General features: G+C 39.7%; 1 protein-coding gene across 1 annotated transcript in view; it reads right to left on the bottom strand.

The window, feature by feature from the left end:
* Positions 1-19,439, bottom strand: part of Cpa6 (carboxypeptidase A6) — a 339,381-nt gene that overhangs the window by 124,551 nt on the left and 195,391 nt on the right. The window contains exon 3 of the mRNA XM_021222178.1: positions 1,409-1,533. Coding sequence (XP_021077837.1) covers positions 1,409-1,533 — 125 coding nt within the window. The remainder of the gene's footprint in view (positions 1-1,408; positions 1,534-19,439) is intronic.

Raw genomic sequence — 19,439 nt, 5'->3', positions numbered from 1 at the left:
GTAGCTATCTTCAGATATTCCAGAAGAGGGCATCAGATCTTGTTACGGATGGTTGTGAGCCACCATGTGGTTGCTGGGATTTGAACTCCAGACCTTTGGAAGAGCAGTCGGGTGCTCTTACCCACTGAGCCATCTCACCAGCCCTAAGTTTTCTTTCAAATTACAGGTTCCCCTCTCTTGTTTCCTTTTTTGGGGTTGGATGGGGAGTGTCATCTTGCAACTGGTCTAGAACTCACAGTGTACCCCAGGTTGGCTTAGAGTTTGTAATTCTCCTGCCTCAGCCTCCAGAATACCGGTATTAGCTGGTAGATGATGGCTGGTTCTATTATCTTAAGTTGACCCATATTTATTCCTTCCATGTTAGAAGATGACTCTGTTTCCTACTGTTCAAATCTTCTCTCTGGCATCACCGGTATCTACCACATTAATGGCCCTTCCCCCAGGCTGTAGATACACCACACCATGTTTCTCCTTCTGGCACAATCTCAAGATTTCTGAGTGGCCGTTGATGCTGTATGACTTAGTGGTCACTTCTTGCTCTCTTATAACCACTGCTAGGAGATAGATTCTGCTCTGCATCTGTCACTTTTCTGTCTTCCATTCCTCACAACTGAACCTCCCCACGAACGTTGGTAATATAATTTCCATCACCAAATTCAGAGACTAGTTGGTTCCTTTCTTGCTCAGTATCACTGCAGTTGCGGATCATCATCCGAGCCTCTGAAAACATTCTCTTCTTTGACTCGCATACCTGTCTTGACTGACTCTCTTCCGCTGCTACTCTTCGTTTAACTCTTCCGTCTGAATGTGCACATTCATTCGCATCGGTCTGCTCAGTTTTCTCCATGCTAGAAAACTCAGCGCCCTCCTCCGACTTCTCCCTTTTCTCCCTCCAACAGAGTGTAGAGCTTGAGTAGTTTTACCCCGGGGAAGCCTACCCTGGCTTTTTGGACTATTTCTGTCTTCTGCTATTACAGTCTCATCCACAATATGGGGCACTTTTGTTTCTATCCTCCAGGGGGCAGCACCACTCATAGCGGCTTTGTCCCCAACATCTGGCAGGTCCCTTATTCTGTCTTTTCTGCTGCAGAGCAGGCATTTCTTCTCTGCCTTCCCTTTGGCCTTTTTAGCATTACCAGGTGGCTTTTGTCTCTTTATACAGTAAAAATCTGCATTGCAGTTGATGACTTAGTGTACACAGTGAGTAGCATGTCTATGTGATTTCTCCCACTCCCTATTAGGCAAATAAGTTCTTCAAATATGGATATACACATGTTTACTGTCTCACAATGAAATATGACTTAAATAAAACCCTTGTGGAAAGTCTTGACAAACAATCTGAATACAGTCACCATTCAATTGGATTTAGTACAAATAAAATTTGTAGCAAATAAAAAAGAGCGCTTACTTGTAGTAGATGTGGGTTTCCTGTAAGAATGCTAACAGGGTTCTGGAAGCATTTTGGGAAATATGGACATCAGTAATTGTCCCCTCTGACACATAGGAGATACTGCTGGGCTGCCACAGGTCCACCTATAGTGCAGGAACCAACCTATAATTCATATGTAGTATAGGTGGGAAATCATGTCATGATGACAAGCATATTATCTTGTTGGAATATAATAGTAGCAAACACGTGCAGAGTAGACACAATGTTTTCGCCTGAAGGGTTAAACTCTCATTTCATCTGGCTTGAATTTGTGCCCCCAATTTCATCAGACTCATAGAATTTGATCTCGATTCACAACATATTTACATCACAAGGTAAAAAAATGAGGTGAAGGTTTCAAATTATTCTTTTAAATTTACTGTATAAATATTTGAATAACTTCAAGAAAGAGAACGGTATAGACTTTTCCTGATACATAAGGAAATTGTGGTTCATTACATTTGGTAGCCTTTCCCCTACTTTTACAGTATTGAAATAGGGAAGACAGGCTTTCATGGGGGGTGGGCAAAGAGTCTGCTTTCTTTCTCTTATGTAGATAGTCTTTCTGCTAGCTTGCAAGGACAAATCTGAGTCAGCTAACAAACCAGTCCACAGTGTGGGCAAACTAAAGTGTGGGGCTCGGAGAGCTGCAGAGGGTCATTCCAGCCATCTGTTAGCCCCGGGCAAGGATACAGCTAGGGCTGTATCACACTGACCCCAGAGACAGGTCTGAACCAATCTTGTAAGACTCCAGAAGGAGACAACTTGACAACATTCTAATTTAAGCCCCTGCCACGTCCAATAAGATTGTCAGACACATTTCTTAATCCTTCATGCTGGTGCACAGTTTCATTTTAACCTCGGTCCACTCCTTTTACTGAGGATGGTTTCTTCCCCATGGAAAAGGCTTGTTGGTACCTTCACTCACCTTTACATTAGACTCCTTAACAAGGCTCGCTGTGCCTTTAACCCACTTTGTTAAGGGGCTGGACAGTCATAGGTGAACAAAATAATGTGAATCACCACTCTGGAAATAAGTTTGTAGATGCTATTTTTTCTGAGATATATGCTAAAATAGAACCCTCGTTCCACAGAGTATCTTTCCCATTGGAAAGTTCCATGGAGATAATAAACTCAAGAGGAGAAGTCTAACTTTAGAAAACCAACACTACTAACAGTGGTGGGAACATCTGTATGTAACTCCAGCCATTTGAGAGACTGAGGCAGGAGGACCATGATTTTGAGAGCAGCCTGGGCTAGACCCTGTCACAAACAAATAAGCAAGCAGCAATGACAATAAATCCCTAGATGATCAGAAAACATTAGAACTAATAGGGACTAACAAGAATAATGTATAAAATTAGGAATCAACATCTGGCCACATCAGGTATATAAGATCTCAGAACATAGGAAAATCAATGGAAGTTTCTACTTTTTAGACTTTTAAAAAAGTTAGCACAGAAGGTTTTATTACAGAACATGCATACTTACATGTAATCATATCTTGTTCTCTTTTATTACCTTTTATCACCCTCTTCTTTTCCCTGCTACTCCTTGCTGGTTCCCTTCCTCTCCCTAACAGTGGTCCCTGCTGCTATCATGGTACAGGTGTTCTATTTCCCACTAAGATGCCTTCTTCCTATTTCATAATTCCCCCCTCTCATTCTCTCTCTCTCTCTCTCTCTCTCTCTCTCTCTCTCTCTCTCTCTCTCACACACACACACACACACACACACACANCACACACACACACACACACACACACACACACACACTACTATAGATTTTTCATATGAGAGCAGGTAGTGTTTTTTTTTCTTTTTGCATCTGGTCTATTTCTCTTAACACAATGCTCTGTACTTCCATTAATTTCTGTATGTGTCATGATTTCATTTTTATTTACAAAAAAATCATTTTTATTTTGTTATGAAAAATTTTAATCATGCTTATGTGACACATTTTTAACCCATTCCCTTGTTGATGGGCACCTCATCTGGTTCTGCTTCTTTATTGCTGTGAGCAGCAGTCTCTGTGGTGTGTTGCTGTAGAGCCCTTTGGGCATTTGGGTGGGAGTGGTGTAGCTAGGTCATTTAGTTGATCTAGTTGTAGGTTTCTTTTTGGCAATGATTTTCACTGGAGCTGACTAAGTTTACATTCTCAAATATATAAGAAACCCAAAAGCTTAACACCAGCTACTATAGTAAAAGAAGCAACAAAGTTAGACTGGGCACATGATCTGAATAGATGCTTCCCAAAAGAAGAAACACAATGGCCAATGAATGGTTCCTATCCAAAGGGGATGATCCGCTTAACAGAGATCCAATGTTCACTGCAACACTGTCACAGCAGCTAAAATAGAGTTAACGTTGATGTACACCAACAGAGGGTGGATAAAGTGTGCAGTGCACACACAGCAGGATGCTAGTTAGCTATAAAGGAGAATGGACTCTGTTACTTGCAGCAAAATGCACAGAACTGAAAGATAAGCATCAAATGAAACAATCTATATGGGGACGTTAAAAATGTCAACCTAAATGTGGAATAGTGATTATTAGAGATTAGGGAGTGGATAAAGTGAGGCTGCATGATAGGCACACAAAACAGTCTAGCGGAAGAAATAGGCTCTATCATTTAATGATAGAGAGGGTGCAGGCATCTTGTAATCTATTCTGTACTTTATGAAGATCTCAAAGAAGAGGAGGGCTCTAAACCTAAACTGATGAGAGAGATATGCTATTTACTCTGACTTGATCCGTGCATGCTGTATGCACATACATGCTGCAGTGCACACTGAGTGCACACTTAACATGAGCACAGAAGTTATACTATAGATGTGTGTTAGCATGGCTACTTAAAAAGTGAAAATGGGGTAGAGTTAGGACAAAGTTCCACTTGATGTTTCCAGTTAAGACAAAGGACAGCACGAGATTGCTTCCTTATTCAAGGAGAGCTGAGTATAGAGATGGATTTAAGGGTTCAGGGTGGGAAGCAAGAAGTAAAATCAAGCCGATGAACAAAGTAGGGATGTTTCCCAGCACAGAGACCCACAGCTGGGTGGGAAGCCTTTGGAGTGGAAGCTCTGAAGTCTGACTCCATAGGCACAAATGCAAGCTTCACGCTTCAGAGCATGTGAGACATGGTTCCAGCTTACAACCTCTCTGGCTCCATACTCTTTGCTGGCAAAATCATACTGATGAACGAATCCCTTGATAAACAGTTGTGATGGTTTGAATAGGAGCAGCCCCACAGACTCACATGTTTGAGTGCTTGACCCATGGGGAGTAGCAAGAAGCCACATATTTTTTGCAACCTACTTTTTTTTTTTTCTTTTTTGAGACAGAGTTTCTCTGTATAGCCCTGGTTGTCCTGGAACTCACTCTGAAGACCAGGCTGGCCTCAAACTCAGAAATCCACCTGCCTCTGCCTTCCAAGTGCTGGGATTAAAGGTGTGCACCACCACTACCTGGCTGTAACCTACTTTTAATAAGGGTTCAACCTCTCCTCTAGCCCACCAACCAGCAGAGGTAGTAGAAGAGAAAAGTTGTTAGGATATGGAGGAAGTGGACCTGTTCAGCAAGAGCTCTTTGGAGCTGAGCTTGATTTTCCTTGGCAGCAGTTCAGTTCCATAGTAAACACCAAATATGACTCAGCAGCTTCAGTCTAGTCCTCTAGACAGGTAGATGGCGCACATGACGTGGCATCTGTAGTTCAACTGAAGAAATTGCCAGGCTTGCCAACTGGCTTGAGGCGGGGCTGTGAAAGTGACAAGCTGCCGAGGGAACCTCATGAGCAGTTCTTGGTGAGTTTCTCTCAAAGGCATTGCTACCACAAGTTGAGCTCAACGACACTATGTAAGGTGAACCAACACATGTGTCGTTAGTGAAGAATAGTGAGGCAGAGCAAACCAAACCAATGCTCAGTGCTTGTCTCCAACTGTCTGTGGGTCATACTGATGCTCCTTCATCAAGCGTCCCTTCATGTGTCTGCTATATCCAAACATCCTTTCACCTATGTCTGCTTCAGGAAAACATTCGTTCCTATGTTTGCTCCAGCAAACCATCATTTGGCCTTGAGATTTCCTATGTTCAAGGTCTGCGCAGTGTAGAATCCAATCCCCTGCTGCCTGTGGATCACCATGTCTGCCTGCATGTTGCCATGCTTCCCATCATGATGATAATTGACTGAACCTCCGAAACTGTAAGCCAGCCCCAGTTAAATGTTTCCTTTATAAGAGTTGCCTTGGTCATGGTACATCTTCACAGAGTCAAACCCTAACTATGACAACAATGTTTAATAATGTAAGTGGTTCTTAGTTTTGTTGTAATGGAAATGGGAAGATTTTAGAAAATGCAGTGATTACCAGGGTGATATCTTGTGCTTGGCAACATGGGTGTGAGGCCAAAATGGGCAATTTATTCCAGCAGTCTGTGCCTTAATTTCCCTATTTATAAAATGAGATTATCAACAGTATACTTTTCATATATATTTGAGGTATAAATGAATCAATACATGTAGAATGTCTAAAATTGTGATCTGTGCATCAGACATTCATGAAGAGATAAATGATTTAAAATAAAAATATCCTAATTCAGTCTGGCTCTAATTCCATGGTGTCTTGACCCTTCTGCTGCATTACATCATAGTCCAGACTTTATGAGAACTGTTCCACCTGTCTGTCCATCCCATGGTCCAGGTATCACTAGACTCTTATCTTCTCTCAGCCTCATGATGAGTGTGCATGTATAAGTGTGTGTGTGTGTGTGTGTGTGTGTGTGTAGAGGGGGTGTAGGCCCATGCCCCTTCAACTTGTGACAGATTTCCTTCCTCCCAACTGCCAAAAACAACTCACAGAGGCATGCAAGAGAACTGTCCCGATTTACTGTTTATTCTAATTTTTTGTTGGTTTAAAAAACTGTTCACTATTCAGAGTATTTGTATTTCATTGGAAGTGTGTGTGTGTGTGTGTGTGTGTGTGTGTGTGTATGTGTATGTGTGTGTGTGTGTGTGTGTGTGTCTGTATGAGTGTAGGACACATGTGTCTGGTTGCTAGACCATAGTAAGGTATCAGATCCCTAAGAGCTGGAGCTATAGATGGTTGTAAGCTGTCTGACATGGGTGTTGAGAACCAAACTCAAGACCTCTGAAAGAGCAAAAGGGCTCTTAACCATTAAGCCACCTCTCTAGCTCTTCCAAGCTTATTTTTGAGATATGTGAGACCAGGTCTCTCACTGAAATTGGGGCTCTGTGGTCAGCTAGACTGGCTGGAAAGAGAATCCAGAAAACATCCTGTCTTCAAGAACCCCCAACCTTCTGACTTCCCCAGTGCCAGGACTGCTGTCTTTTTATCACAGGTCCTGGGATCCTACACTCCCACTCTCAAGTTTGTAGAACAAACACTTCACAGGCCAAGCCATCATTGAAGTCCCCACAGAGAAAATTTGTGAGATAACTTACTATCAACTTGGTATTTGGTTAGTACTTGATTTAATTTGCATAATCATGATAATTCAGTATAAGGACACACACATTCTTAGTATACTGTTTACTCTTGGAATTGTCTTTGTGGTCTTGCCCCATTTCTCATCCTTGAATCTTCTGTTAGAATCCTTGCCTGCTGTCTCCTGGGAAGCCTCTCTGATTGCCAAGTTTACATCACATACCTTTGATAACTGCTTTTGTGGAATTCTGTTTCTTCCACAGTCTACAATTTTTAATTGTATTTCATTTGCGTGGTTGCTATACTCACTTCCCCAGAGCTACATTAATAAGTCAAAAAAACTGTGTAGTTAAAAATCAATTTATTCTTTGGGCCAGTATTTCAGTATTGGCAGAATCGTGTCCCCTCTGAAAACTCTGGGCAGCATCCTTGCTGGCCAGTTCCAGCTTCCGGTGGCTCTGAGCATTTCTTGGTGTATGGCCATTCCATCTCAATCTCTGCTTCTGTTTCTACATGGGCTTCTGACATAGGTCATCCTCATTCTAAGAATGCTTGTCTTTAAATTTTGAGCCATCTGGACAATCTAGAATGGTCTCATCTGACATCCTTAAACACATCTGATCACACATGTGATCACATGGGCTTAGACATCTCTTTTCCATTATTTTTGGAGAATTTGACATATGAATACTGTATGTACGTATTTCTTTTCCTCTTCCTCTATCCATTTCTTCCCATGGTTCCTCCCACTCTTCCAATTCATAAACTCTTATTCTGTCATTATAATTGTCACATACTCACACGTTCTATAAACAAACTGCTGACATCACTTACTATTGCATATATGGGGTTAGAGCTCACTTGTAGGGATTGGCTAGTCAGCGAAGACCAAGTCTCCATCTTTTACTAACCATTAGTTACCTTTGGTCTCCTTATGGGGGTGAAGCCTGGTGAGACTCCCCCAACACACACACTGGCTTGTCAATTAGGGTTGTCATTTTTAGGCCCTGCTTAGGTAACCATATTCTTGCTGTTTCTTGATGCAGCCTTCCTATCACATGTAGAAGGCATTGTTTCTCTGAAGTCATTGTGTTATGACCCCTGGCTCTTGCAATCTACCTGCCTCCCATTCCTATGATGTTCCCTGAGTCTTAGGTATAAGTGTTAGGTTGCAAATGTGTCAGTTGGAACTGGCTATCCTATGGTCAGTTCTCTGTATTTTGACAAGTGAGGCTTTTGTAGTTGTCTCTGTATATTGCAGAAAACTTCTTTGGTGATGGGTAAGAACTACTCTTATCTGTGGAGAAAGGACAGGGACTTAGAAATGATACAGTTTATATCATCTTTGAGGGCTCCCATCCAATCCATTAAATTCATTATAGGCATGTTCAGGGTTGGAAAGATAGCTCATCAGTTATGAGCATTTCCTGCTCTTCCAGAAGTCTTGAAATCAATCTCCAGCACCCACATGGTGGCTCACAGCCATCTATAATGGGATCTAATACTCTCTTGTGGCATTTTATGTATATGAGCATGCTCATATACATAAAATAAATAAATTTCTAAAAAAATGTTGTTTTTCCATTATTTCTGTAAGAGTGGAGATTGGTGTTTAACCCTTGAATTCCTATCTTCTCAATATGTAGACCAGGGCTTGGTCCTTAATAGACATTAAATAAATATATTGTAGATAGGTTTACTACATGTAATTTTTCATATATACATATACATACATATATACATATGTATATTCATTCTTGTATACAGTATGTGTTTTAATTAATATCTACCTTCACCCACCAACCCCTGCATTTTCACTCAATTATTAGTTATCTTCAAGACTTTTCTACATTAACAAGAAGTTGAGAAAGTGGGCTGCTCAAGTTGTATGTACACGGCCCATGAATGAGCTCACATATCATGACTTTTGATGTTGTTAATATTTAGGAACTTTCATAAACTAAGACACTTCTTAGGTTGTAATATGGTGGCACCAGTTTCTGATGACTGTCAGGCCACTTCTGTTAGAGAATAAAAGAAATACATAAGGTGTATGTTGTGTGTGTATGTCTGTGTATGTGTATGTGTGTGTGTTGAGTGTGTGTATATGTATGTGTGCATGTGTGTTTATAACTATATTATTTGTCCTCATTGTGCTTATTATGGCATTTTAATGTCTTTGGGCTTCTGGATGGGAAGTTTGGCCAGGGACTGTAATCTGTGAGGCAGAGATATGAAGACTGTTGGAATTCCACTAATTTTACCTTCCCTTCCCCTTTATCTTTTCTCTCTTAGCAGATAAGCAATTTCTACTCCCTGTAAACAGCTTTAGCAATCCCAATAGCATCCTCTCTGCTCCAGAAACTCAGGCAGCAAAATCTTCCTAAAGTATTTTTTGTCTATAGTGTTCTATTAAAGAAAAAAACATATTAAAAAGTAATTAGTTATTCAAATAGTAATTTTAATTAGTTAAGGCCTGAATTGGTTTAATTTTTAAAATCATTACTCCTTAATATTTGAGACTCCGTAATTTATAAGTGAAATCTTAGTTTGGCTCCCAGTTCTGAAGGCTGAGATCCAGAAGGCATGTCACAAAGGCAGGGACTTTGTGTTGCTTTAATTCACGTCAGGAAGCAAAAGGAAGTGGGTATGCACAGATGAGGCTACACTAAAGGTGTGGACAGTCACAGAAGAGCTCACTGCAGTGGAAATTAACCAGCTCCATGAGAGCTTACTCACCAACAGGAATTAGTGCTACACTAATTAGGGAGGAGCTAAGCTATCCAGGAGGGTGCCTTTTCAAGGCCTGACTATCCATAGAGTCCCCACCCCCAAATGGTGATATTTTGAGGCATTAACATCCCAACACATGAACTCTGGAGGAACTCAGACCATGTAATGAACAGATTCGTCCAGATGGAAGCATTGATAAGGATTGTAAATTTTGGTGTGATTTAATAATTTGAGTGCTAGTCCCTAGGCAGACATTATTTCTACCATACTAGGTGAAAATGAAAAGGTTTCCCGAGGTTTTGTTTTCCCATATGACTGATTCTCCACTCCTTTCATTGAATACCAACCTCTTCAACTTGATAGGGTAATTAGTCAAAACAAGGCATCCATCTTGGAAGAGAGAAGAAATCTTAATATTTTCTTAATATTAAATCTTAATGATTAAAAAAATTTTTTTTGAGACATGATCTTACTATCTCTTACTTGAACTCTCTATGTATACCAAGCTTGTTCTCAAACTCACAGACATCTATCGGTCTCTATTTTCTAAATTGCTGGGTTTGAAGTCCATGACTGACTTTGATTTTTACATTTAGTTATTTTAGAGGAGTGCTGAAGGAATTCAGCCAGTGACGAATAGAATATATGTGTAGTTAAAAAAAGTTAGGTTTATTGGTTTGTTGCAACCAGGACATTTCAACATGAGGAATGATGGATCATTGACCTGCCATAGGGCAATTTTGTGTAGGGGTTAAGGAAAGTGGAGCTTTTTCTGCACTTAATACTTCTGAGCAAGGGGATCAATCTTGTTGTCTAATGTCATAATTTTATCTAGCAGATGTGAGGAATAAAGTGGAGAGAGAACTTAACTAGGCAGAGAACTGGCATTCTTATCGATTAGCCAGGGGTGTCCTTGTCATTTTTCTGTAATAGATAATTATTTTTAATTTGGTCCGTGCTTAGGCATCCAAATATGTCATTAGTCTTATTTCTTGGTATAAACAGTGCAGCCTTTGCTAAAGGTTTGTGTTCACCAGAAGACACCACATTCCAGCTGACGTGGTCAGGCTGGCTTTTCCCTTTCTAAAGATAACCACTGATCCACTTAGGCCAAGTGATAGCTAATGAATATCAGATAAGGAGATTGGGTCAGGGAGCCTTGGAAGTGACTTGGGAGCTATGGTATTTGGGCTTATGGAATGAAAATGTAGATCTGCATGACTCTACCTAGAAAGAATTAAGAATCAATACTATCAGATCCTATTTCCTGCATCTTTTTGTAGCACCATAGAACTCTACTTGTTCATGGAAACAATCCAGTTCTAACTTCATTTCTGCCCTGTAAATAAATATTCAAATATTTACAAGTACTAAGGAAAGGTTCTCAGATTTCTCACTAAATGTTCCAAGGACTTAGCCACCACACAGAAAGCTTATTAGAAGAGGGAATTAATAGACTGCTATTCTTTGATGGCTTCATGGATCCCAATATCCAGAGCTGGGAGAGGTGGCACATACCTTTAATCCCAGCACTCAAGAATTCCAGCCCAGCCTAGGCTACACAGTGAGACTTTGTCTTAAAAACAAAACCAAATTATAACAAAGCAACCACACAAAGTCAAAACGAAATTTTGTACCAGAGAACATACTGGCATTTCTCAATCTGATCCTCCACAAGGATGAATGAATGTAATCAGAGATTCCCTGAGTGACTCTGCCAGCACCTTACTAATACAGATGCAGATACAGCCAACCATCGGACTGAGCCTGGGAATCCCAATGGAAGAGCTAGGGGAAGGAGCTGAAGGGGAATGCAACCCCACAAGAAGACACTATCAACTAACCGAACCCCCTCCACCAAGAGCTCCCAGAAACTAAACCACTAACCAAAAGAGTGTACATGAAGGGATCCATGGCTCCAGCTACATATGGAGCAGAGAATTGCCTTATCTGGTGTCAATTGGAGGGGAGGCCTTTGGTCCTGTGGAGGCTTGATGCTCCAGTGTAGGGGGATGCTAGAGAATTGAGGTGGGAATGGGTGATTGGATGGTGGAGTACCATCTTAGAGGGGAAGGAGAGGGCAGGGAGGAAAAGAAGAGAGATGGGATGGGGGTTGTGGAGGGGAAACTGGGAAGAGGGATCACATTTGAATTGTAAACTAATAAAATGATTAAAAAAAATTAAATAAGCAAGCAAACATACAAAAAACAAGCGAAGAAGGAGAGGAAGAAGAAGAAGAAGAAGAAGAAAAAGAAGAAGAAGAAGAAGAAGAAGAAGAAGAAGAAGAAGAAGAAGAAGAAGAAGAGGAGGAGGAGGANGAGGAGGAGGAGGAGGAGGAAGAGGAGGAGGAGGAGCTTCTGGGCTGTGTCTCATCAAGTAATGGAGATTCCCCTCTCTCTCCTTTTGATAATTTATGATTTTTAATAGTGAGGACATGTTCATGACTTTTGATCATCATATTCAAAAGTGTTTCATTTGGTGTTCTAAACAATAGTATGATAATATAATTACATTTAAAATTCCATGTCCACTCTGGGCTTTGATAATGAAAACCACTTAGGATTTTGTTATGCATTTCGTCTTTCAGATGCAACCTCATGAATTCTTCTATGTAACCAAAGAAATCAAACAAAACTTATTTCTAGTTTAATGAAAATCACTTTGGGGAACAAAAGATGGTTACTCCCAGACTGATTCTATCTAAACTTTGATTCTTCACATCTCTGAGCCTTGATTTTCTTAATTATCAATAATGAGGTTGTTGGAATACACAATTTCCAAGGAATCCTTAAATTCTGTAATTATGTCAGGTTTGGTGTACTCAGGGGAATATAAATGTTTGCATTCCTTAAAACACTCTCTCTCACTTCCATGAATTCTCTCCTCTGAAAGTCAAAAAGAAGTCTCCAGGAACAATTTAGCATAAGTTATTTCTTCTCAGTAATTAGCTATTGTTGGCTAATAGGTCAATGTTGATTAATAATATATAAGCAAGATAATGATTCAGTCTTTAAAAAAAATAATTGCAGCCTGTTTATTGAAAAGTGTGTTCTCCCCCATAAAACAATGCAGATGAAATGTAAACCAGTACCCACTTTTCTTTCACAGACCTCATGGAGATGGACAGTCAGTAAGCCCCAGAAGATTAAGGATCTGGACCATCATTCTGTGAACAATCGCGAAGACCTGGAGGTTGCTCTGCCCCACACTAGTCTGTGGGAACAGGCTGACTTTCAAAGGTTCCAGCCATGGCAACCACTGTACACTCATTCATTGTTTACTGAGAGCCTGGGGGTGTCAGTCACTGAGCTAAGTGTGGCGGTTACAAGATTAGTAAGATGGAGCTCTGCACTTAAGAAGCACGCCAATACCAAACACAGTGTGATTGATCTACAGAAGGAAGGCACACAGTGTTCTATCTTATTTGGGGAGATGGTTACCCTGGAGAACTGCTGCCCATGTATAATGTTGAAAATGATTAGGAACTAGTTTGGAAAAGGTAAAAGGAAGACGTGAGAAGCATCCTTCCAGGCAAAACTGCATGGTCATGGTCAGGAATGGATTGGAGGGAAGAGTGCTTTCTTGTAGCACTGAAGTTTACTGAACCCCGTGCTTCTGGAAAACGATGGTTCCATCAATTCTTTTTATCACCAAGTCAGATGCTCCAGATTCCCACGTTTGATTCACAAATAGCTGACCTTCTACACGGTGGTCAGTCTGCCCAAAAGTTTTACTATTGTGACCCAAGCTTTAGTTTAGGCCTCTGGATTTTTATGTCTTCAGCTCAGATTAGCAACAGTCCACCAGGAGACAAGATTCTTTAATCCATTGTCTAGTCAAGTTACTCTTACTGGTTTATTCTACTTTCTGACACTCAGCTTTTTCTAACCTTGTTACTTTCCCATCTACTAATATTTTAGATATGTACGACTCTGGGTTCGTTCTTTTCAGTCGTCTGTTTCTTTCCTTTTGGAACAGTCCCTTTGATCAGTCAAAGACCTAAGTTTGGATTTGATTTTTATTTGGAGGAATAATGCAAGAGCATACTCATGGTTTATTTGGCGAGTTACAAGTACAGAGAGATTCTCATAACAAACTTCTTTTTAATTATAATGACAGACCATCTTGTTTCAAGCAAAATTTTGAAATAAATACATTGTCACTCAACTTTCCCATACATCAACCTCCAAAATAATAAGACCTCAAAGGAGAAACACCAACTTTATTATTGATTAAATGGGGCACAAACTTGCAGTAAAACATTAAAGATGGACAGCAAAAAACAAAAACACATGATATAGCTGATCAGAGAGTGCACAGCTAACTGGGTGGGCCATGGGGTGCCATAGATATGGGCACAGGTGAAAAATTCCTGAACAGAACACCAATGGCTTGTGCTGTAAGATCAAGAATCAACAAATGGGACCTCAAAGAATTGCAAAGCTTCTGTAAGGCAAAAGATACTGTCAATAAGACAAAAAAGCAACCAACAGATTAGGAAAAGATCTTTACCAATCCTAAATCCAATAGGGGCCTAATATCCAATATATACAAAGAACTAAAAAAGTTAGACTCTAGAAAAACAAATAACCCTATGAAAAAGTGGAGTACAGAGCTAAACAAAGAATTCTCAACTGAGGAATACCAAATGACTAAGAAGCACCTAAAAAGAAGTTCCAAATCCTTAGTTATCAGGGAAATGCAAATTAAAACAACCCTGAGATTCCATCTCACACCAGTCAGAATGGCTAAGATCAAAAACTCAGGTGATAGCAGATGCTGGCGAGGATGTGGAGAAAGAGGAACAGTCCTCCATTGCTGGTGGGATTGTAAGCTGGTACAACCACTCTGGAAATCAGTCTGGTGGTTCTTCAGAAAATTGGACATAGTTCTACGGGAAGATCCAGCAATACCACTCCTGGGCATATACCCCACAAGATGCTCCAACTTGTAATAAGGACACATGCTCCACTATGTTCATAGCAGCCTTATTTATAATATTCAGAAGCTGGAAAGAACCCAGATGTCCCTTAACAGAGGAATGGATACAGAAAATGTGGTACATTTACACAATGGAGTATTATGCAGCTATTAAAAACAATGAATTTATAAAATTCTTAGACAAATGAATGGATCTGGAGTATATTATCCTGAGTGAGGTAACCCAATTACAAAAGAACACACATGATATGCACTCACTGATAAGTGGATATTAGCCCAGAAGCTCAGAATACCCAAGATACAGTTTGTAAAACACATGAACTTCAAGAAGAAGGAAGACCAAAGTGTGGATACTTTGATACTTCTTAGAAGGGGGAACAAAATACCCATTGGAGGGGTTACAGTGACAAAGTTCTGAGCAGAGACTGAAGGACTGACCACCCAGAGACTGCCCCACCTGGGGATCCATCACATAAACAACCACCAAACCCAGACACTATTGTGGATGCCAACAAGAGCTAGTTGACAGGAGCCTGATAAGCTGTCTCCTGAGAGGTTCTGCGAGTGCCTGGCAAATATAGAAGTGGATGCTCACATCCATCCATTCGATGAAGCTCAGGGTCTCCAATGGACAAGCTAGAGAAAGGACCCAAGGAGCTGAAGGGGTTTGCAGCCCCATAGGAGGAGCAACAATATGAACTAGCCAGTACCCCCAGAGCTCCCTGGGACTAAACTACCAACCAAAGAAAAGACATGGTGGGACTCATTGCTCTAGCTGCATATGTTGTAGAGAATTGTGTAAATGTACCACATTTTCTTTATTCATTCTTAGGACATGTAGGTTGTTTCCAGTTTCTGGCTATTATTAATTATGTCCCTATGGACATAGTTGAGAAAATGTCCTTGTAGCAAGAAAGAGAGTCCTTTGGGCCCAGGAGTAGTATAGCTGGGTCTTGAGGTAGAAAATTGGTAGATTCTCAATTTTTAAAGAAACTACCATATCAGAATAACAAAGAGGAACTGAAAGTGATGAGAATGCTGTTATTAGCTATGAGGGTTGTGCTAGTTAATATCAACACAAAACTACTACACATGTATTCAAATGAATATTTTTTTTAAAAAAATAATGATTGTAAATCATAACCACACAGAAAGCAAAATCAAGATTTTGGGTCCTACAGAGTTGAGACTGACATTCTAGCACAAAACTAGAACCTTTAGAGAGGGTAATAGTCAAGTTAAAGAACGGTATAAAATATGAAGTCATATTTACTAGATGTGAAGATTTGGATAAGGTTTCCTTGCTGAAAGCTTGGTTTATAGTAGAGTGGTACGGAGATGGTAGAACCTTGGAGAAAGGATGTAATAGAAGGTGTTAATTAGGTGCCAGCCACCCTTGAAAGGAATTAGTATAGTGCCTGGGGACCCTAGTGGGCTCCCTAAGAGTAAGCTGTCATAAAAAGAGAAAATCTGGTTCTGGGGGGGTCTTTCTTCTTCTATCTCCTCTCACAACATGACCACATCCATTCTTTCCCATCACAGGAGGCCAAGCAGAAGCTACTCAGCTTGAGGTGTTCTCCCTTCCAAACTGGAAGCGAACCAAAGCCTTTTACTTGTTTGTTTGTTTGTTTATTTATGAACTTCCTATCCTTAAGTATTTTTCTAGTAATAAATGCATAGTCCATGCCAGCAAGATTCTGTTGAAGGGACCCTGATATAGCGGCATCTTGTGAGGCTATGCCAGTGCCTGGCAAACACAGAAGTGGATGCTCACAGTCAGCTATTGGATGGAACACAGGGCCCCCAATGGAGGANCTAGAGAAAGTACCCAAGGNNNTGTAGGGGGCTGCAACCCTGTAGGTNGAACAACAATATGAACTAACCAGTACCCCCNGAGCTCNNGTCTCTAGCTGCATATGTAGCAGAAGATGGTCTAGTCAGCCATCATTGGGAAGAGAGGCCCCTTGGTCTTGCAAACTTTATATGCCCCATAGAGGGGAATGCCAGGGCCAAGAAATGGGAGTGGGTGGGTAGGGGAGCAGGGGTCGGGGGGAGGGTATAGGGAACTTTTGGGATAGCATTTGAAATGTAAATAAAGAAAATATCTAATAAAAAAATTAAAAAATTAAATGTATAGTCTCCCAGGAAAGAGAATATCCTTAAGCAAGGCTACTCAATAATCCCATTGCTCTGTAGATGTGCACACAATCAGTGTACTGTGAGCCACAGTGACATGACAGAGAGACAAATACCACATTTCACTTTATATTTTCATAGTGTCTAAAATAATGACCAAATTCCCACACCAAATAAACAGGATATGGCAAATTAAGAAATCTTAAGTTATCTGGAAATACTTTATTGATTTTCCGTAAATGTGGCTCAACTATTTTAAGACTATCAACAGGATGGGGCAAAGGGGACTCCAAGGAATGTAGGTTATATACAATGAAGATAAGGAAAGAAAAAACCTTCAAAATAACATAAAAAAAGAAAGTAAATAATTCATCAAACAAGAGGTCACACATTGTTTAAAAGACCATGCATATGCTTTGCATGATGCTAAATAAATATGCCTTTTAAAAACTATGACATATAAAATAGAATGACTGAAACAATATGGAAGAGATAAACTATACAAATACTAAAGAAAAATATCCTGATAGCTATATTAACAAAGCATCAGGGTAAAACCTTTTTAGGGTAATATATCAGTATATCTATCATTATGTATATGTAATAAAGATGTCTAGCAAGTATGTATATCTATGTTCTATCTCTCTATAATGATGAAAGATTCAATTTACCAGAAGATATAAGTAATTATTAAATCTGAACACATAAAATCAGTTTCATAGCCTTTAAATCTGATGATAATAATGATAATTTCATATAAGTAATATATTTTAAATCTTCAATTATATATTATTAATTTCAAAAGGCCATCTTTCTTCCCAAGCACTTGCAGAATTTTAATGAAAGTTTACCCAGCATTAAGCTGCAAAAACATGTTAAAAATGTCAGAAAACTGATGTGAAACAAATGCTTTCTGATTACAGGGTAATTAAATTTAGATGATGAAAAACACTATATTTAGAAATTACAAACCAGACTTTCCATAATTTGCAGGCTAAATAAGACACTGTCACAAATATGGAACTGAATTAGAATTAAATACTGTGTTGCACAGAGAGACATTTATGACCTTAAATGTTCACACTGCAAAAGATGAAAGATCAGTGAGTGAGTTCATGTCTAAATCAGGATTCTACAAAAATAACAAATCCAAAAACTACCAAGAACTACAAAGAAAGAAAGGAGACAAATACATGGTAAACACTAGAGTATGTGTAATGGTATGGAAGCCAAAAGGTGGTCTGAGATGACAGTTATAATAGAAAAATATTAGTTCATCTTAAGAACAAAAGAATCTTCAAATGACAAATATTAACAATGAAAAAGTGACCTAAACTCAGGCCCATCAAGTTAAAATATAAAGAATACCTTAAGCTATCATCATTGAGAACTTTAATGAAAATGACTTTCTTAGGGAAAAAATAGTGTACGAAAATAGCAGTTGCCAAGATAGATGCTACTGTGTTCTTCTAGTACTTGGTGATTGCTAAATGTGTACCATGAAATTCATCATATAGCCCACTTTTTGTAACCTTCCTGCTACATTTTATGGATAGAGAGGGGCAGACACAGACAGGGATGAAACATGGCTCATTTGGAAGCTTGGAGACCAAATCTAGTGGGTTTGTGGCAAGATGGTTTTGATGTGTACTTGGTGAAGTGGGTGTGTAGATTTACATCTGCTCTTTCTGAATAGATAAGGTTTTGTAGGCTCAGCAGGAACTGAGCTTCATTTAGTTAAGATTTTCTTTAGATAGTAATAAAATGGTCCTTTGTTACTGTTGCTTCTGGTTTGACTGGAACAAAAAAATCCCCAATCAATGAATTCAGTCCATCCTGAATGGGAAAGAAAATAAGAAGGAGCGTTTGCCCTTTCAGTCTCGCCTCTGCCTCTGTATCTTAGAATCAGATCACCTGCCTGGGACAAGAGTGGCTCAAGCAAGGGCAAGAGTTAGAGAAAGAGACACACGTAACTACAGTCATTTCAGATCTGGAAGATAACTGAGCTCCTTCTTAAAATGATTAATTAATTCTAAACACTCGAGATGTTTAAACAAGGAAGGACAGTCATTCCTGGAGCTGACTCCTAGACAGTACTAGAACAATCTGAGTGAATAACTAATTGAGAAATCCTAAATTAATTCAGGCACTGGAACCTGAATGTTACTGTCCTATAACTTCCAAGGCTGTAATAATATCCACACAAGTAGGCTTGTTTTCCACATTTATCTCTGCTGATTATAGCACTGGACTTATTGCATAAACATTAGTGAGAAGTGCTCAATTCCTTAAATATTATATGAGGTAAAGTAGGGAATTGCTGTTGCAGTTTTTCAAGTGTGTATGTATGTGTGTGCGTGTGTGTGCAAGTTCATGTGGAAACCTTATGTTCCTCATTAACCTTGCTTTTTGTGGGTTGTTTGTCTGTTTGAGTCAGGGCCTGTCCTTTGCCTTGGGTCACCTGATCCAGCTAGGCTGGCTGGGGGTGGATCCCAGAGATTCCTGCCTCTGCCATCCCACAACTGAGATTGTAAGTGTACACCACCACATATGACTTCTTATGTGGATCCTGGGGAGTGAACTTGGATCTTAAAGCAAACACTTTTTTTGACTGAGGTATCTTCCCAGCCTACTGTGTTTCAGTCTTCATGGAAAGATTTTTAATTTCTTTCTTCTTTTCTTTTCTTTTCTTTTCTTTTCTTTTCTTTTCTTTTCTTTTCTTTTCTTTTCTTTTCTTTTCTTTTCTTTTCTTTTCTTTTCTTT

The sequence above is a fragment of the Mus pahari genome, chromosome 22 (assembly GCF_900095145.1).
Source record: "Mus pahari chromosome 22, PAHARI_EIJ_v1.1, whole genome shotgun sequence".
Classification (NCBI taxonomy): domain Eukaryota; kingdom Metazoa; phylum Chordata; class Mammalia; order Rodentia; family Muridae; genus Mus; species Mus pahari.
Note: the sequence above shows the minus strand (reverse complement) of the source record. Positions and strands in the feature narration are given on the sequence as shown.